Source organism: Catharus ustulatus, chromosome 23 (genome assembly GCF_009819885.2).
Source record: "Catharus ustulatus isolate bCatUst1 chromosome 23, bCatUst1.pri.v2, whole genome shotgun sequence".
In the NCBI taxonomy this organism is placed as follows: domain Eukaryota; kingdom Metazoa; phylum Chordata; class Aves; order Passeriformes; family Turdidae; genus Catharus; species Catharus ustulatus.
Window position 1 is genome coordinate 3,120,693 of NC_046243.1, and position 20,931 is coordinate 3,141,623.

Genomic DNA, 20,931 nt, shown 5'->3' on the forward strand with positions numbered 1-20,931 from the left:
TATAATCTAAGTTGTTTTTTTAATCTGTCAAGAAGAGCTTGGAAATGTTGAGAAGGAATGGAATTGTATGTTTTTTCTTGGTAGATACAGTAAACACCTCTATGAAAAGAACACAGCATCTCTGTTAAAATAAAAAAAAAGTTGGTATTTATCAAATGTGAGGTCTTTTACAAGTGGAATTACCACTAACAGCTTTATAAACATATAATCCAGATATACAAATTTGTATCCATCATATCTACAGTTCACATGCAACCACAACAGCAGTGCATCAGTGTAAGGGGAAGATTGTAACTGCAAATAATGGTTACCTTTGAAATATTTAAACCAAAGTTTCGGTATTCTCAATAGCCATAATGTGGTACACTAGTGTAAAATTCTGCTTAAAATATGGCATTAATACATCAAACAAAAGATATAAGAAATGGGAGCAGGCACTATGTTTGTCTAAGCCATCATAATTTGATACACTACAAGTTTTGGTTGAAAGCAGAGATAATTTAAAGTGGGAATGTTCTTAAGTGTTCTTAAGACTTCCAGTGGTGCTGTGGCAATTTATTGGAAAACTGAATAGCAATATAGTGATATTTTAACTGTTGTGTTGAGAGTTCAACCTCTGCTTTGCCTGCTGGGACCTTTGGTAATGACTGCTTTGAAAAAATATTTGAAACTGAGATCTAGCAATTTAATTTCAGGAGGAAGAATTCTCCCTTTGCAAATTGCTGCCATCAACAAGGCACCAACCTTCCTGGACTGTCAGTGTGAAAGCCATCTCTTCTGAAATGGTGAGCAGACTTCTGTGTATATGTATTTTTAGTCTCACATTTTATTTTGTAATCTTATTGTCTACTCATACAGGTGTTCAACTCATTTTGCAAGAAAAATCAGTGACTGTCAAAAAAATTTATTTTTCTCCAAATAGGGCACAAGGAAAATTGTGCATTGTCAAGTCCAAATGCAGACTGAATAGGTGTGACCAGGGAAAGCCTGGATGAGAACACAGCTGCATATGCTGACTAACAATCTGGATTTTCTGAATGTTTGAGAATCTTGACATCATTACTCCCATTTTACATTCAGTGTTTGCTGTTTTTTTTGCTGCAGACATATCTGTGTAAGACAGTTCAAGAGACAAAAATCAAAACCATGTTCTCCTTTGGTTTTTTCCCCCTGTGCTCTTTAATTGCCTCTGTAACCTCAAGCATCATGCACCTTTTAGAGACTATGGCCTACAGCACTGGCAGGCAGGGTGATCTCTTTGTGTAGTTGATTCCAAGCAGTTGCATCCACATTCCAATCAAACTTTCTCCAAACTCCTCTCCCATTGCTGCAGGAACTACTCAGAGCTGGGGGAGGCAGCAGAGTCCACATCCTCTGTGTCTTGTTCGTGTGGGGGCACTGCTTGCCCACCTTTAACACGTTTCCACTTCATTCTTCTGTTTTGAAACCATACTTTGACCTGGGTGATAAAAAGAAAATAATTACTGAGCTGTAGAAGCAGAGCTATGCTATGTGTGTAGACAGATGATTTGTGGAATTCTAGAAGAAAAGGTGAACAGAGCCTCACAAGTTTGACTAATTCATCTCTCTAACACAGACTGGAACAATTCTTTCTAAAATGCTCCACACAGATGTTCCTCTGAAACCCTCAAAGTGCTTTGCCTAGAATCTGTCTTCATGTCAAATAAGGCACAGTGCCTCTCATGTATTTTTAATATCTAGGTCATCCAATCTAATGCATCAGGAATTTTAACTTGCCTCACATAATTACGCAATCCTTGTGCTGTCCACTTAGCCTTGATAAGAAAACCTGGACTGAGACGACAATGGGAGAACAGAAATACCTCTCTCCACAAAACTCTGTATAATTGTCTTATCACCTCAAAATACCACCTGACCCAGGAAGAATGCATGTATCAAACATTCATTGGAATAATTTCCAGTTAGTCACAGTCTAAGGTGATATCCATATTCCATATGTAAACCTTGATATATCAATATGCACCAGTGAATGGTGGTAAACAAGAACTCAGTAGAGAGCAGCTATTACCAAGTCTATCTTTAGCTTAGAGAAACATAATTAAATTTATTAACTCCTTACAGAAATGTGTAGTGAAGGTGTTTGAAGGAATGTGGAGGCTTTGTTTTAAAATACCTCTGTGCTATTGCAAAAGCAGACCCTTGAGTAACAAATCTGGTTTTTAGCATTAGGGAGAAGTTGTGGGGAGGAAGAAGGAGAGAAGGGTTTGGGAAGTACTTGTCTTTCAGTGAGATCCAGGTTCACAGCAATCTCGTATCTCCTGAGCCTTGTCAAGTAGTTATGGTGGGCAAATTCAGCCTCCAGCTCCCGCAGCTGCTCCTTTGTGAAAGCTGTCCTTTCCTTCCGGGACCTGCTGCTGCTCTCTGCCTTATTCCCTGGGTTCTGGCTCTCTGGAGACAAGCACATTGTCATTGCTTGAAATGAAGGGATGGGACTACCATGGTTCTAAGTTTGATTTATTGTCTCAAAATGCATCAGACTCGAGGTTGTGGGATTTAGAGAAGCAAGAAGTCAGCCATAGCCAAAGTGGTCAAGAGTTTCCTTGTTACAAGGCCATAAATAGCACTTTAATCCAATAGAGAGTTACTACCAAGATTATTTTATTTTTCTGACCTATCACCTTTACTTAACTTTGCTGCACTGCATATACTTTTATCCAATAAGCTGTTGTCACATACACACAAACATGCTTCTATTACAACACCTAAACTCTTTACTCTATAGAATTATATTCCTACACTATAAAACTCTTTACCATCTTATCTAATACAGTTTCTTACTTACTTAAGGCATAATCTTACTTACAGCTATGGAAACATAAGTCTATAATTTTTCTACCTAATATCTGTGTAATTCTATTATTACATCAATCCAAGCTTTTCCATTAGACCTTTCAGCTTTGTGGAAGTTTCTACCTTTCAGTTTCCCACACAAGCACACTTGTGCAATTTGTGGTTATGCTGATGTGTGTGAACATGTGCAGTTGCAGAGATCTAAATGACTCCTTGAAGTGCTCAGTGAAGCTTTAAGACGTTTGCTTTATGCCCCCTGGAGCTCAGCACGACTGGGTGGTGTTGCCAGCCTTGGTTTTGAGAGGACAGAGGTGGGACAGCTCAGTCAGGGTGGGGAGTGTTGGCAGAATTGCCTGGTCTGCACAGACACAGAGCAGGAGCTGTGGGAAGGAAGCTCTCATTCCTTGCTGCCACTGCATTGAAAGATTTTCCTTCCCCACATTTTTACTTTTATTCCTCATATACGTATTTTCAGCTCCCCTGATCTACCATGCAGGATGTTAGGAGTGCATGGTGCCCAGCTTTGGTGCAGGACATAACAAATCAGTCATGCATGCAATGCATGGCCTGGAAATACTGGGGATGTGGGGAAGGAAATGAAACAAAAGCAGAGAAACAGTGTTTTTTGTCTAGATCCACCTTGAACACTCCTGTTTTTAAACTTTTTAATCCTTGATAAATGAAAAATCCTTGCTAAATGAAAACTACAGCAGATCTGGTGTCTATGTACATGACTGGCCTCAGTATCATTGTCATTGGGCTGTCCTGAAAAACCTGTCTGCTATTTGTGCACATTTTTGCAATGTAGTCAAGAGCTGTATTTCAAAGCTCTATTTCAAGCCATAGCCAAAGTGATGCTCTACCAATTATGATAACAAGCAAACACAAACTGACTTTGCATGAGACTGTGGCAACCCCTTTTCATTTTTTAAAATCCTTTCTGTTTTTTATTTTTCTTTTTTTCTTTTCCCTTCATTTTATTTTTTTCTTCTCCTGTGTTTTTGAAGTCGGTGCTCAAAGAATCTCCAAGCAATGCAAGAAAAAATGCATTTCTTTTAGTGAGTAAACTCCAAACTGCCAGTGTTTCAGGGACTGTTTTCAGTTCCTTGACTCTTTCTCCCCTCTTGCTCCTCTTGCTAGATTCCCTGAACTAAACATGCTGGTAGCATTTTTGTTATGCTGAGAATGAATTACTTAATTTTTGTGTACTCAACGGAGCTCTGTATGTCCCAGCTAAATATTTCCACACAGAAAAGATAAACTAAATGGTAATAATATGAGCTTCATCTTCCAGGTATCATTTTGGTGGCCAAAATAGTAAAACTGGAGAAATCTGTGAGGTGTGACTGTGGGCTTTGTGACTGCTCTGCTCTTATCTGTGCCCATCAGCAGTGGAGAAATTAAACACAGCTCTCATTCCTGGTAATGCACACAGGGACCAGTGTGTCAAATGGACTGCTCTCCATTCCAAGGGAATTAGTCTGGTTTCATCCATACTGGTTTTGCTGCTTCAGAAATCCCCAAATAAAGATGGGGACAGGAACAAAACTGCAGAAGTTTCTCCCCATGTTTTTGCCCAGAGTTTAACAATCCCCTTTGTTCTCACCCCTTACTGCACAGACACACGATCATATTTCCCAGGGGCTCACAAGTGTGACTTGGGAGGGAGCAGTGGGAAAGCAGGGTTTGATTGTGGAAGCAGGGTTTGATTGTGGAAGCAGGGTTTGGTGTGTGGAAGCAGAGTTTGATGTGTGGAAGCAGGGTTTGATGTGTGGAAGCAGGGTTTGGTGTGTGGGAGCAGGGTTTGGTGTGTGGAAGCAGGATTTGATTGTTGAAGCAGGGTTTGATTGTGGAAGCAGGGTTTGGTGTGTGGAAGCAGAGTTTGATGTGTGGAAGCAGGGTTTGATGTGTGGAAGCAGGGTTTGGTGTGTGGGAGCAGGGTTTGGTGTGTGGAAGCAGGATTTGATTGTTGAAGCAGGGTTTGATTGTGGAAGCAGGGTTTGGTGTGTGGAAGCAGGGTTTGGTGTGTGGGAGCAGAGTTTGATGTGTGGAAGCAGGTTTGGTGTGTGGGAGCAGAGTTTGATGTGTGGAAGCAGGGTTTGATTGTGGAAGCAGGATTTGATTGTGGAAGCAGGGTTTGATGTATGGAAGCAGGGTTTGATTGTGGAAGCAGGATTTGATTGTTGAAGCAGGGTTTGAAGTGTGGAAGCAGGATTTGATTGTGGAAGCAGGGTTTGAAATGTGGAAGCAGGGTTTGGTGTGTGGAAGCAGGGTTTGATTGTGGAAGCAGGGTTTGAAATGTGGAAGCAGGGTTTGATTGTGGAAGCAGGATTTGATTGTTGAAGCAGGGTTTGAAGTGTGGAAGCAGGATTTGATTGTGGAAGCAGGGTTTGAAATGTGGAAGCAGGGTTTGATTGTGGAAGCAGGGTTTGATTGTGGAAGCAGGGTTTGAAATGTGGAAGCAGGGTTTGAAGTGTGGAAGCAGGGTTTGATTGTTGAAGCAGGGTTTGAAGTGTGGAAGCAGGTTTGGTGTGTGGAAGCAGGGTTTGAAGTGTGGAAGCAGGGTTTGGTGTGTGGAAGCAGGGTTTGATGTATGGAAGCAGGGTTTGATGTGTGGAAGCACGGCTTGAAGTGTGGATTTCTTGCTGGGAATTTTGCCACCAGCTTCTGTGAGCCTTGATCTCAAGGGCATTCCCTGGGGTCCCTGCTGCCCTCACACACACCTGGAGGGTGCAGCAGCTCTCCAGTGCCTTCAGCATGTGGCAGAAACTATAAACAAGTAACTAATGCAAAGAACATGTGAGCTCATCACAGCCCTGTGGGAAGGAGTCCTTTTCACCAGTCTGCATATCCAAAAGACAATGGGAATAATTTAAAATGGATATTTGGATATCTCTGGGAGCAGAGTAGGATGCAGAGCTTGGAATCTCTCATCCCTGTGTGCCACAGGGTACTGTCAAGAGAAAATGCTTCTCCCTGGCTTGGGGTTCTGGGAGATCCCAGAAGTGAAAACCTGGCCCAGCTGCTTCAGTTTTGACAACAGAATGTGAGAAATGACAAATGTGTGAAAGGACAAATAATCTTGGGCAGGTTTTTCCTACTGCACTGCCAGTTTAAAAAGAAGAAAGGAGAGCAAGGGAAGTTCAGGGAAATTCAGGGAAGTTTGGAGAAATTCAGGGAAGTTCAGGGAAGGGAAGTTCAGGGAAGGGAAGTTCAGGGAAGGGAAGGGAAGTTCAGGGAAGGGAAGGGAAGTGAAGGGAAGGGAAGGGAAGGGAAGATGTTGCTTAGGAACCAGGGGCAGATGTGTGTCTCTCCCAAGGGCTGTGTCTCCTTCCAGGACCCCAAGCAGTTTCAATGCTGGGTTGAATTTCACAGCTGCCTCTCCCCAGGGCTGCAGTGTCACCAGAAGATGGAACCCCAGACCTCCCAGGGATCACTGCTTTAACTCCCTGGAAGGAAGAGTGTAGGGGACAGCAGCAAGTATGAAAAGAAAATGTGAAGAGTGCTAGTAAGACAGAATAAAGGAACTTTTTTCTTCTACTTAAAACAGGGAGATCTGCTTTGGAATCAGTCTCTAAGGATAAAAATATCCCTCTAATGTGAGTAAGCTGAAATCTGCTGTTTACCTAGGACTAGCTGATGTATTAATGAAAGTGTTGTTCACCTGTTAAATTATTAATTTATTTAAACTTCTTTGCATTTGGGAAAATTTTGCCTAAACATGCTTTTTCCGTATAATGAACTTACACTCTACAAATGTCTGCAAAACCTAGAAATCAGTCAATAAATATTTTTATCCCTGCATTCTCTGCCTGTGAGATGGGGCTACTGGAAAATATTCTTCACTTGGTAGCAGGGCTGTGGGAAAAAACACACCGTAGCTTGTAAATGAATACTATGGCATTTGAATGCACATAAACATCTTAAATTTTAACAACTTCCTTAAGAAAAAACTATTTTATGCACATTTCACAGATTTGGATCTGAGATATCAGCAAGTTAGAGTGTGTATAACTATGAAATTAGTGATTTTTACACTGTAGAAAGAATGTGTTTTGCTAGCTAGGATGACACCATGAAAACCATGCTCATTTTCTGCACTGTTGGACATTGTACTGATGGGTAAACTTTTAGTACCTCCTGTTTTGAGGTTAAAATATTTAACATTTATTGAGACTGAATGGAATTTATATTTAAAGGAAGACTTTGCCTCTTGCACTTCTTACCATAAACTGAGATGTCAAATTCCTAGTATGACATTTCCAACTACTACAGGCAGCTTAGCATGAGGGATCTTTGCTCTCTGCCATTCTCTTTTTGCTCAGACAAATGGCAGGTGTGAATGTGTAACTCCACATCCTAGGACTTTCTGTGTGATTCCTGTTCAGTTACAGCAAATGTGCATGGTGCTGGTGAGTGAAATGCCTAATTCAGAACCCAAGATCTGCAGGAGTGAAATACAAAGACTAGAATAAGACAGTTAGTTATATTAGTTACAGTGGTGTTACTGTCTAAAGTTTCCCCAACCAAGTATTATGAAGTGTTTTGCTCATCAGCTTCCTTTCTCAACTCCCACTCTCACCAGCTGTTCTCACTCCATCTCCTGCACTCCACCACAGCCCTGATTTCGTTATCACCTACCTGGCCTTTCCTTTTTCCTTTTGGATGGCTTTTTCTCAGAGTCACTTGTAGGATTCGCTGGTGCCTCGTCATCTTCATCCGCGCCCACAGCCACACTCACTAGGCTGGGGCTGCTGCCCTCCGAGTCTCCAGAAGCCAAGGCCAGTCCTGGATTGGTGGCCCTGGTGGCCTCGGTGGCTGCCAGGTGCCACTCGGAGCGCTGCAGAGGGGGATGCTGCTCCAGGAGTGCCCGCTCCTCCTGCGGGAAGCTGTGCGGAGCTGTCACCAGGCAGGAGGCTGAGAAATCGGAGTAAGCAGCGAAATCTGGTTTTTGCTGGAAGGAGAATGGTGCTGCTGGATAGTGGCTGAGCCCTGGAGCTGTGGCCAGGTCGCTGTGGGAGCTCCTCGCACATCCCCAGAGCAGGGTGGGAGGCTGCGGGCTGCGCATGCAGCTGCTGCTGCTGGGATCCATCTGCCTCCAGTCCTGTCCTCACCTCAGCGCTCCTGCCTGCTGACAGCTCAGCCTGCAAAAGCAGAGCAGAAGCACAGGGAAACGCTTCCAAATTTTACAGAATACTCCTCCCTAAACAACAGTTTGCTTGTGGGATTGATGCTGTTGCAGGTTTGCTACTTTAGGAACTCTGGTTCTAAAGGTCTTCATTGCCCTGGCTGGGGCAGCCAGGTTCGTGCAGGGATTGCCATGAGCTGCTGCCTTGAAGTGAAGGGCTGGGCATGGGTGAAACACTTTTTAAATACTGTGCTGGGAGACAGTGACAAGTTTGTGGAGTGAAATGTGAGCGAGGGGAGGGAGGGGTTAACACACATACCCTCAGCCCCTCCAACCAAAGCAAAGCAGGCAGCTATTAATCATCTGAAACCTTATATGCACATCTAATGGGATTTGCAGATGGAGCCTTTTAAAGAAACAATGTCTGTATTTTTTTTTTTTTTAAGGGAAAGAGCAGCACACAAAAGTCTTTAATGTTTCCTTGTAACACTATGAAGTTATTTTTATTGCACTGTTAACAAAATTCTCCGTCTTGGGTTTAGAAAAAGCCCTAAAACACAATTCAATAGACACCAAAATTCAAGAACTAAAGTGGGAAATAGAAGTAAGAAAGAACTTCACTAATTATATATAATTTAAGGCCCAATCCTAAGGTTTGAAAAAATTATTAGACGTGGCTTGTACACACATGCAAGACTTAGAGTGATGTTTGTTTTGTTAGATTTCTAACACATGTATTTGCTGAGAGTTGGATTTGCTGCCAGTGGCAGTTATTCTTTCTGTATTCTACTTTCTAGGGAATTTTCAGTACACCCTCCTGCAAGGAAATCTCCTGATTTTATGCCAATGAAAGACATGTTTTTCATCTTTTGTTGAACATTTTATAGTTTCTCCTAACAGAAAGCAGATTTTTCAGATCCTAGAGCCATCCCAGCTGAAAAGACATTAACAGGGAATCTGCTCTCAATCCCTTTTTCACAGAAATCTGGCAGCTGAGAATGCCCCAAACCCTGCTATGCCAGGTTACTGCAATTCCTCTCAAGGTTGTTCTCCATATTTTGAATGACAATTTATGTATGCATGTGTTCTGTGTTTCCAGAATCTGCTTGCACCCGTTCGAAATTCTCCCCCACGTTGTGTGTGCCTCTTTCCCTTCTCCCACCACTGCTGCTGGGTTTTGTCTCAGGAGCACAGAGATTTGACAGACATGAGCTCTTCATTTTTCACAGGAGCTGAAATGAAAAGTTACTTTGGGTTTTGTATAGTTCAGAATTGTAAAATTTCATGGAATCTGGGTGAGGTGGGGAATGCGTTTATCCTGCTATATCTGTTGGTTTTTAGAATTTGGCCTTTTCCAGGAAATCAAATTACTTTAGCTTAGATCTTTCTGAAAAAGAACATCAAAATCAAATAATTCTAGTTCAGATCCTTCTGAACAAAAACACCAAATTCCTTTCTATCACAGGAATCCAAATTTTCATGCAAAATACGCAATATCTGATAGCTAATTCATTCTCTAGGAAGAACTCACCTAAATCCTTAAATCTGTTGCTCTGTTGCATTACATAGTGAACATTTAAAAGCATTTCATACCCACAGGCAGGAGGAAGACCCTCAGACTGCTCTTTTTTTGAAAGGCCAGGTTGTGATGAATTTGTGAATGGCACAACCTAAGTCAGAGCCCAGAACGTTTCGCCAGCACGGATTATTTAATTTATGTTCTGTGTGTGTTGTCATATGTGTAACACTTCACTTACTCGAGGTTTGTGTGAATTCAGACTGGTTTTCAGTCCTGCCTTTAACCTATAAAAAGATCTATCTAATTAGCCAACAGGGATAGAAGAGAAAGGAGGATTGTCCCTTAGTCTCAAGCTCAGTGGGTCAGGACCAGCTTTAGGCCTGCGCACAGGAATCATCACCAGGCCTGAGCAGGGGCCGTGCCAGCCTCTCCCGGCCGGAGCCCTCAGGCTCCCCCAGGCTCCTCCAGGCTCCCCAAACTCCCCCAGGATCCCTCACGCTCCCGCAAGCTCCCTCAGGCTCTCCAAGCTCCCACATTTCCCCCAGGCTCCCCAAGCTCCCCCATCTCTCCCAAGCTCCCCCAAGATCCCTCAGGCTCCCTCAGGTCCCCCAGGCTCCCCCATCTCCTCCATCTCCCTCAGGCTCCCCAAGCTCCCCCAAGCTCCCTCAGGCACTCCCAAGCCCCCTGAGGCTCGCTCAGGTTCCCCCATCTCCCCCAAGCTCCCTCAGGTTCCCCAGGCTCCCCCATCCTCCCCCATCTCCCCCAGGCTCCCCCAAGCTCCCCCATCTCCCTCAGGCTCCCTCAGGCTCCCCAAGCTCCCTCAGGCTCCCCCAAGCTCCCCCATCTCCCTCAGGCTCCCCCAGGCCTCCCCATCTCCCCCAAGCCCCCTCAGGCTCTCCCAGGCTCCCCCATCTCTCCCAAGGTCCCCCAAGCTCTCCCAAGCTCCCCCATCTCTCCCAGGCTCTCCCAAGCTCCCTCACGCCCCTCAGGCTCCCCCATCTCCTCGAAGCTCCCCCAAGCCCCCCCAGGCTCCCCCAAGTCCCACCATCTCCCCCAATCTCCCCCAAGCTCTCCCAGGCTCCCTCAGGCTCCCCCGAGCTCCCTAAGCCCCCCCAGGCTGCCCCCATCTCCTCCAGGCTCCCTCACGCCCCCCAGGCTCCCCGATCTCCCTCATCTCCCCCAAGTTCTCCCAGACTCTCCCATCTCCCTCAGGCTCCCTCAAGCTTCCCCAGGCTTCCCCAAGCTCGCTCAGGCTCTCCCATCTCCCCCATCTCCCCCAAGCTCTCCCATCTCCCCAGGCCCCGCAGCTGCCGCTGTCGCTCGGAGCGCAGCAGGGGCCGGGCCAGCGCCGCTTCTCCTGACACTTCCCTGCTGAAAAACAACAACAACCTGCCCCTGCTGCCAAAGCCCATTTGTTGGCTGGGGCAGCCACCTTTAACCTCGCTAAAGTCAACATCTCTGCGGTCAGGCAGCGAGCCATGGATGGGAAATGGCCTGGATGGAGGTGGGGTGAGGTGGGGAGCGCTGTAAGGAGCTGAGGGAGGCAGGGATTGATCCCTGAGGTTTTTATTTCTTATTCCGAGGTTTCCCCAGGTGACGAGCAGACCCAGCAGAGCGCAGGAGTGCTGGAGAAGGGGTGGCAAGTGTGTAAAAGGAGGTTTGCTTTCCTGCTAAATTTTAACAGGTTTCATAAAAGACAGTAAGAGATAAACAATAAAGCAAAAAGTTGGCACACCTGCTGTTTTGGAGACACTCCTTAAATTCATCAGCATATTCATAGATCCATCATACATTTTCAAACTTTTTTATAAACTATTTTCTGTATTCTAAGAACTTTTTTACATGGCCACTACTTGAGTCTGCCTTTTTAGAGCCTGTGAGTTTCTTGTCTGTGGTTTTAGTTTATTTTTCTTATCAGTCTTAATTTGAGCTGTGGTTTTTAATTTTTACAGATGGTTGGTGCTGGTAGCTGGTGTAGCAGTAGCAGGTGTCTTCACTGGGGGTTATCCAACCAAGGTACTTCACTTACTACAAACACACTTTACTCCTAAAGAAAACTACATCTTAAAAACCATTTCAACACCACACACACATGTAGTATTCACCCCAATATTTGTGAAAAGCCAATACCATAATATGTGTTTCTAACACAAGGAGAGCCACAGCAAGGGAGAAGAGGGGGAGAGGGAAAGGGAGAGGAGGCTACAGCAGCTGTGAGATCTGGGGAGGAAATGCCAGGCCCAGAGATGGGCCAGATATATATAATTTTAATAATTTTCTCAGCCTTTCTGGAAGAATTAAAGAAAAGCTTAGACTAACAGAGGCAGTGCACCTAGAAAGGAAAAATCTACCAATGAAATTAAAGAGCCATGTGATTAAAGAGCATTATTAAAAGACGTCAGCTATTGGATATAATGTCACAAAATGTTAACTTGCATTTTGATGTAATGCCATATGACAGATTGGTCGAGTTTAAAAGGCCTGTATTTGGAGGAAATCAGTGTTGGATTTTTGATAATTTGAAGGAGATTTAGAGAGGAAGTCTGCATTCCTTCTTAAAAAAAAAAAGAATTTAAAAGTGGCTATTCTGTAACAGTGGTATCACAGCTGTATGATATCATCTCTCTTCTCTCTAAACTTCTAAGTTTTCAGTCAATTTGCAGGGAATTTTGAAGCACAAATTATATGCAATGTCAGAGAAATATTGTTGAAGAGAAGATGCCAAACAACCACCTCCTCAATCTGCAGCAGTCCCATGAAAATCTGAAGTTAAATGAGTAAATAATGCTTTTGTCTCCAAAGCCTTTCACCTAAAACGTGCTGCACTTACTGAGACAGAGAGTCTGCCTTGCTCTGCCTTGTCTGGGGAGCTGCCATCACCACCACAAGCGTTTCTAATTTTATGATAATGTTTCCCTTAGCACTAAGTCAATATTTCCGGGATTAATTAAATTTGATGGCTTCACAGTAGTGAAGGAAAAAAAAAAGAAATCCTGCTTCAGGTAGAGGAAACATCAAGAAGTGTAAGAGACATTTACATGATAATTTGTCTTAGGACAGAGAGCAGTAGAAGCAAAAAGCAGAAGAAAGAGGGGACCAGCTTTAAGTTTGCAGAAATACTAAAAGGAATAAACACTGACTGGAAGCTGCTGTAATGTTACACAATGTTTTGTTCCTTAAAAAATTAAAAAAAAAAAAAAAGAGTGCTGCTGTCATTGAAACTGGGAAATTAGACACAATAAATTCTAGGATGGGTAGATGCATAATTTTTTTTTAATGTTAGATCTGTTCCCACTTAATTGGGATTTTTTTTTACACAATTTGTTTAAAACATTGTCCTTTGGTTTCTCTCTACTATTGAGTGAGTATGAATGCAAATAGATAAATATTTATAATATTAATTGAAATTTAGCAATTGGAGGAAGAAAGCAAATTCTGTTTTTTCAGCAGCTGGGTGCTAAGGGAGCAAAGATCTTGGCTTGCAAGTCTAGACAGAACTTCTGTATTCCTTGCTTGTCTCTCCTCTTGAAGTTCTGTTTTGTGGATTTGAGGCCCAGCACCGTGTAAAGATGAAGAATATCCCTCCCTTGAAAGGCCATAAAAGCAAATAGTGTCTCAGCTACAACATTAATCCTTAAGACAGGAAAGACCATCTGCCAAAATCTTTGATAAATCATCTTTTTTTAATGACTCCTGTCTTTATGTTGTGCATGCTATTGTAGCTGTTTTGTGGAGAGCTGAATGTCCTGAACAAGGTCCAAGGCAGCAGAAAACTTCTATTAAACCAAGAATATTTGGTAAGATCAGCAAAGGAACAGTTAAAGTATTTGACTGGCAAATAGTTTGAAAAATGCAAAATTAGCTCAGCTTTTGGCAGATTGCAAAACTCTTCTGTTCTTTTCATCAGGTAACATGAAAGAAACAGGAATCATGACATTCCCAAGGAGCAGAGGAACAGAACAGTCAGCCTTTTAAAACCATTTATTGTGCATGTGGATTAACAAATCTACACTTAGACTTCAGTGTGTGGTTCATATCTTTTGAGGCAGAGCAGAATGCAACCTTTCCATTTTGAGTTTTTGTTGAATTAAGAATCCCATCTGTTTCTGGAGATCCTAATAAATACATTTGTAGCATTATCTGACAAGTGATAAACTTCTAAATTTCTTCAGTGCCATGAGGTCTGCACCACTTCTCTTGAGACCACCCTTTGCCTCTACCATTGTGCTCTGTGGTCTCCTTCAGTGAAGCTAGTTAAATTAAAGGCAATTAAATGAAAATTTTGTAAAGGATTCATAGAAGAGCCAGAATTCAATGCTCTTTTGAATTATTGTAATGAAATTTTTTTTGCCTAAATTATGAAAGCATTTAAGTTATTATTATGTGGAACGTAGTCACAGAATGTTTTGAAGAGATCAGAGTAAATTCCAATATTAAATGTGTCCTATGTGATCCTGTCTGGTAATTAAAGTGCAGCCAGTTGCCTTTTCTTGCTGAAACCACAGCACACATTGTGTTGTATTACACCTGAGAACTAGAACAACAATGACTTGTTTAGTTTAAATTTTCTTTTCCAGGAAGTTCTGCTGTGAAGGAATTAATTGGTGGAGTATCTCCCTCTATTGGAACATTTTGAAATGTGATGTAACTACAGTGCCCATTTCATTGCAGCAATCTCACTGTTCTGTTAGAGTTTTTGGAACACTCTAAGTTATGCAGCCCATGAAAAGTGAATTTCCACAAACCAGCCTGTCAGCAGTCCTGGAAATAAAGGGGCTGAGGGATGCAGGTGGTGAGAGCAGAGGCTGTGTGCTGGCCTCCCTCTTGGTGTTTGTAGCCAAAGCCTTGAACCAAATTCTCCTTGCTCCCTTGCCTGATGATCTGTCCTCCCAGAGGTTACAAGGTATAGAGAGCTGTTGGTGCTGTGCAGGACGTGGATCTGCAGAAAAGGAAATTCAATGCAGCATCCTCATGTTACATGATTCATCCTCACATCAGTTTATATATGATAATCATTCATTATCATCACATCAGTTTATATATGATAGTCATTCATTATCATCTATCAACTCTGGTTTATGTGTAGCCAATAGTCTATAAAACCTTATTCCTCTCTGAATATTTGTGTAAGTGTGCTGCTTATGAGCACACTTTGCTCTGGAAAATAATTTACAGAAGTCATTTTAGCCTGCTGCCTTTGCATGAAATAGCAATTCAGAATTTTTTGCATGATACTTTGTTTTCACGCCACGAGGTGGAGATGTCTGCCTGCAGTTCTGGCTAAAGAAAAAACTGGGAAGTTGTGGCTGAGGTTTAAATGAAATGGTGCCTTCCTCCTCCCCTCCTTCCACTTAGAAATAAATAAAATAATATGAGCTAAAAGTATAACGCTGCTTTATCAAGGACCTCCATTATTCTTTAGGTTTATATTAAAAACACTAATAATAAAAAACCAAAACTGAATTGCAGCAGCTGTCCACTGCTTGGTGAATGTGTGAATTTCCATGGATTTTCCAGTTTCTTCCCCAGCCCCATGGGCAGGATTTGCTTGCCCAACCCTCATGATGCAGCTGAGAGCTGGAGGATGCTTCCAGCTGAGGGGCAAGAAAAAGCAGCCAGGAGCCCTTTCCTGTGGAAGAAGCCACACCTGGGCACAGAGAGCTGTCAATAAATCCCCAGCTGGAGCAATTCTTGTAGGAGAGGTCAATGCTGAAGTGTAGAGCCAAAAAAAATACACAGGGTCAGATTCCCTCAGGAAATCATGGCTTCAGCCAGGACAGCTCAGGATTTCTAAAAAGAGAATTTTGTGAGACTCATTTTTGCACTGGAACAGGGCAAGCCCAGGACTGGGGGCACACTGAGGAGTCTTTGCGTGCAGGGTCAAGGCTCTCCCAAATTTGCTCAATTCATGCTCCTCCTCTCCCTGCTTGTAGGCAGAGCCTTGTGGCCCTTTAATTTGGTTTGATTTTATGTTTATAACTTATACAATGCAGGTCCCTGCAGCAGATTGTCAGTGTGTTTACCAGATTATTGTCTGGGGACAAGGAGAGACATTAATTTTTCTCTGGTCATTGTTACTATTGTGGGAGAAATTGTGTGAGGAGCAGAATTCTGTGCTAGAAGGTGACAGTGACAGTCACTCCTGTGGTTTGTTGCTCAAAGACAGTGAGGCACCATGGTTCCTGCTGTGACAGGATGCAACAGTTATGGTTTATGGAGAAAAAATGGATTTTTGCACTTTCTTGAGTACTACATGTCTTACTCTTTTTAGTTCCATGCATGATAACAAAAAAAAAAAAAAAAAAAAAAGGGTAAAATTTTTCTAGTGCATACTTTATTTTTGAAAGTGTCAAGCAACTGGCTATCCAAAAAAGTAGCAGGTTCCTCAGCTGGAATGGTCTCTGTGGTTGCCATGACAGTGACTGGCAGGATCATAACACAAAGGTGAGGAGCCTGTAAGTTGAAGGAGGCCTCATGTAGGGTTTGATTGATAGAAAAAGTGATTTTTAGCTTGGTAAGAGAGTGTGAGCAGCTCCTCCACTTGCCCCTTGCTGGGTTCCCAGGGCCTTAAGCCCTCTAGCAAATAAGGAAGTATTTGCCCAGAAGCTGTGAGAACAGAAGCTGATCTTAAAAAAAAAAAAAAAAAACAACCAAGGAATTTTTTTTTATTTCTGAAGGACCTAAAGTTGAAAAAAAGGAAAAAAAAGCTAACAATGGGGTAAAGAGGAGCTACTGATTTCCAAGTCTGTGTTCTCCTGTGACCAGCTGGAGCTGGGAGGAGATGGGGCTGTGACAGATGGAAACACCCTGACATTTGGGGTTTGGGTAGGATATTTGTCTCTTGGCCACTCAGTCTGGCTGGTGAACATTACTTTTATTCATTAGAGACAGCCCTGCAAGACCAGGTTGGTGCCCAATATTTCTGTTCTGATTCCCACAGAATCAGAAGTTGTTTCTTACCCATGTTTTTTGGGGACTCTTAAAGATAAAAAGCTGCTGCACCTGTGCCTGCTGTAATTAACAAATCTGCAGTTCCCCATTAGTGGTAAAGATTAGGAGACTATGGAAATGCAAAATCTTTGACTGAATTTTTTGTTACTATAATGTTCTAATTGTCAAATCTGGTGCACACATGTATCAGCCACAAGTTAGAATGTGTTTGTAGGTCCAACACTCATTACCAACTAGTGGGTTCTTAGAGAAGGAAAATATGAGGGGAAACCATGGAAGAAATACTTCTGTTGCAGGCAGGTAGATAAATTATAAAAGATAACATCAGGCCTTGTTCTCTGCTAAATTAATAACCAGATTGTCACTTCTATGTGCAGCTCAGTAACTTGCTTGTTCCCATGCCAAAACAATCTTCAACATGAAAACAATTAACACAACAAGTTGTTCTGAGAACCATGTGCACCTGCAATAAATAATAAATCTGTCCCATGAGAATCACTGAACAAAATGTGTCAACTAACCAAGAATAGAGAAATTTGATAGAAAAGTAAAATACCTTTGACTAACCAATGGAGTAATTGGCACAAAACCTGTAACCAATTTGAGTTGCACACGAGGTCTGTAAAAACTGTATGAAATCAGTGGTGTGAATGAAGAACTGGCTTTGCCCTGCATGAAGAAAATGGAGTCTTGGATGATTTATTACAATATACTTTTATGATGCTTGCTAGTGTTGTTTCAGGCCTGTAAGAGAATCTCAGATATGCAGGTCAGTGAAATGTGAGAAGAGTGGGAAATATCCTTCTGCTCTCACAGAATCATCAGTGAGGTTGGAAAAGACCTCTGAGTGCAGCCTGTGACCCAACACCACCTCATCAGCTGAGCCATGGCTCTGAGTGCCAGGGACAGGGGCTCCACCACCTCCCTGGGCCTTCCAAGCTCTAATCACCCTTTCCATGAAGAAATTCTCCCTCTTGTCCAGCCTAGACCTCCCTTGGTGCAGTTCAAGGCTGTGTCCTGTTGTCCTGTGCCTGGGAGGAGAGGCTGCCCCTACTTGGCTACAGCCTCCTTTCAGGCAGAATGTGATTCATGCTTGTGATTAAATACATATTTGATAAACAGACAGAAGAGATCAGTATATTGTAATAATATTCCTCTTTTTATTTGGCAGCAATCAGAAACTCTGGTTTTTAGCCATGAATGACCCAAATCATAACATGAGACATTTTTAACATGCAAATGAGTGTGGTTTCATCAGAGAAGGTGAGGAACAGGGACCTGGAACCTAAAACAATTTTTTCCACTTTTCCACCATATAGCTGCAGGTGTCTCTGTGTTATACCTACAGCTGGAATTAGAAATTCAGGAGTTCTCAACAGGGAAAAATTGCTTTGTCAAGTTGTCTGTTCTGCCACTGGAAGCCAACAGCAGGAGAAGACTTAAGAGGCCTCAGATGTCTGCTCTGTGCTGGACTGTCAGTCCAGTGCAAGTAGGAAATGGCCAAAATTAAACACAAACTGACATTAAATTCACACTTTTAGAATACTGTAGGCTAGCTCCAATTAGTAATTACCACTTATTTATTATGAACAAGTAGAATTCTAATTAGGCTGATTCGAGCCTCAGCTACTCCCTCAGATTGGATTGGCAATTAAGGTACTTCTTGTACTGTAATTATGGTTTACCATGAAATTACTTTCCCTTCTACCCCCAAAAAAGCATCGAATTAGCCATGAGTGGAATTATATTTATCACAGGACCCTGTGCAGTAGAGACTTTGCAAATAAATACAAACAATTAGAAAAACCACTCAGAGTGCTGTGCCAGCACAGTAATTAGGGTTTGAAGACAGGAATTTTTGCTGAAGCCAAACTGGCTGGGTTGTCATTCAAGAGAAGCTGCCCTGAGGGTGTGTCCCCAGCCTCTGGCTCTCCTGGTCCCCTCCCAGGAGCCAGCAGGAGGAACAATGAGAGACTGGAGTGTTCCAGCAGCATGGTCCTGGAGCAGGGAGCAAACTGAGAATTCACCAGGCTGGTGTTTTCTGAGATGTCACAGTGACCCCAGTGGGTGACTGGCAGGGGACCAAGCCAGACCAATACAAGGCTGGTGCAGGGTATTTCAGCAAACAGAAGTGTCAACAAAAGGATAGCAAGCACAAGCTAAACCTGAATTCTTCACTTGCCCAGAGAATTAAAGAGCAAACTTCTTTTCCTAATATTTGAATTCTAGTCCCTATATCTGCAGTGGTTATTTCAGTGACGATTTGAAAGGGTTGTGCTCTTGTACAGGCTAATGAATAAATCAGCTTCTAACCTTTGCTCTCCCCTTTCCTTGCCAAAATGCATTTGTCTCTGGCCTCATAGCCAAAGTGCAGAACCCTGTGCCACAGAGCTCTGGACTTTCATATTTGGAATAACTATCCCCCTTCATTATCACATTAACATTGGAAGGCCATCTATATATCAGTTGGGTTTTCCTATCATCAGTGGATCATGGACTTAATCCTAGTGTGGATAGACTTTAAGAACCACTTTAATTTTTTTTAACTTTTAAGGTAGTAGCTTTGCCTCACCCACTGTGCAGAAATAGTGAACATTTCATGCTTCAGTTTGTTTAGCCATCCAAATATGCATGAACATATTGAATTTCCTTTAGAACATGAAGAGTTGTTCCTACTTTAAAGTGTTAAACTCCTTTTAACCATGGAACAAAGGAAAAAAAAAAATCTTTGATTTGTAAGTTCTTATACCTTGACCAACTTCAGATTTGTGTTTGCAGGAGTAAGAATTACCTCTCCCCAAAGACCCCCTTCTCACCACAGGAGTCAATCCCAGGCCTTCAGATCCCTGGGAGCTTGGGGCTTTGCATGAATTATGATAGGTAATGTGTATTTTCCAATCTCCTGGGATTCCTACAGAGTTAATGCTGCACAGAGTCTTTCTCTTCTGGAATTTGCTCTCTGCTCCTGTTCCCTCTTAGGCAGTTAGCACCTCCAAGGACTCCAGCTCAGTTTGGAAGGCAGATAATTCTGTATTTGCCCAAAGCAAAGCTGTGCACACACTATGGCTTTCACTACAGGAGTAGGGGTAAAATATTGAGGAATGTTTCAGAAAGAATCCTTCCACAAACTCTCCTGCAATACACCCCACTGGCACAAGAAAACTCCTTTCCTCTTCTGTGTCATCTGCCACAGCCTTTTGCCTTCTTCCATGGGCTTATACCAGCAGGGTGTTCTTATCTGAGAGGCATTTGATTCAATGGTTTTGAGGAGTAAAAATCTATTACCAAATATAAAGGGTAGAAGAAACTAAACTAATAGAGTCTTAAAATGGAAATATTCACATGTTTGTACCAGTAAAAAAGCACTTGTACTCCCATCTGTGCATGCCTTAGATTTCATCCAAAGGAATAATTTCCCCTTTTCTAGAAAGTAGAGACAAATATAAAATTAACTTTTGGTGCATCTGTCATGTGTAACCACCGCTCAGGGATGAGTTACTAAATACATTGTCAGCTACTGTTTGCAGAATGGAGAAAAGGAGCTGGAAAATTAATTATATTGCATATATTCTCGTCTGGTTATTGTCATAATTTTCATCATTTGCCAAGGATTAGAAATTAATCATTAAGGACTGATATTGCAGTAAAATGATTATTTCTCACAGTAATCTGTGGGGTTTTGTCTCTTGAGCACATATGCATAAATTTATCAAAGTCTAAAATCTCTGGACACAACCTGGTCTTCCTGTGCCTTAAAGCATTTAGTTTTCAAAATAAATTACATGTTTGGAGAAAACACCCAAATCCTCCATTTGCTGTCTCTAAAATGAGCACAAGAAAGACAGAATACAGGCAAAAGAAAAGTTTGTCCTCCTTATATCTGCAGTAGTCACTGTATGTGTCAGGGAAAAAAGAGAGTTGTAATGATTCTGTTCTTTCTGCTGCTGAAACATTCAAAGGACAACAAAATTTACTGAATATTTTGGAAAAAAAAGAGATGTATTTCTTTGAAATGGAGGGTGGGTTGGTCTCTATAAAGTAATGTGAAGTAATGTGTTATTTTTTTAATAGCATACCTAAGTTCCAATCATAAGTCTAAGGCAACTCTTTTTTCCATTTCACTTAGATGTGATTTTTGATCTTGAAAGGCCTAAATAATACAGCGAGAAATGCAATTCAGAGATAGACTGCAGAAGTGAGTAGATTCTGAATGGCAGAATAAATAATGAAGTTACAATTATTAATAAAAATACTTGCCATCAAAGGAAAATAGATGGAGGATGTCCATAAATTCCCTTCACCAGACTTATATAATTCAAGATCTGTTGACAAAAGAGGCCTCATAATAATTTGTCCACATGTCTGTAAAATATGACATGATAATTCTTCCTATTTCAGTAAGAACAATCTACCATGCAGACAGCACAGAATAGAACATTTGTATCATAGTAACTCAAACTACCAATTTAAGTTAGACAAATGAAAAAAAATAGGCTCCAGC

At 42.2% G+C, this 20,931-nt stretch overlaps 1 protein-coding gene across 1 annotated transcript; it reads right to left on the minus strand.

Annotated features, from left to right (window-relative positions):
- Positions 1-1,336: 1,336 nt before the first annotated feature.
- On the minus strand, positions 1,337-7,924 carry LOC117006350 (homeobox protein MOX-1-like). The gene is made up of 3 exons (XM_033078739.1): positions 7,474-7,924; positions 2,258-2,430; positions 1,337-1,459 (listed from the first exon to the last, which is right to left on the minus strand). The coding sequence occupies exons 1-3, from the start codon at positions 7,922-7,924 to the stop codon at positions 1,337-1,339; spliced, it is 747 nt and encodes a 248-aa protein (XP_032934630.1).
- Positions 7,925-20,931: the final 13,007 nt, after the last annotated feature.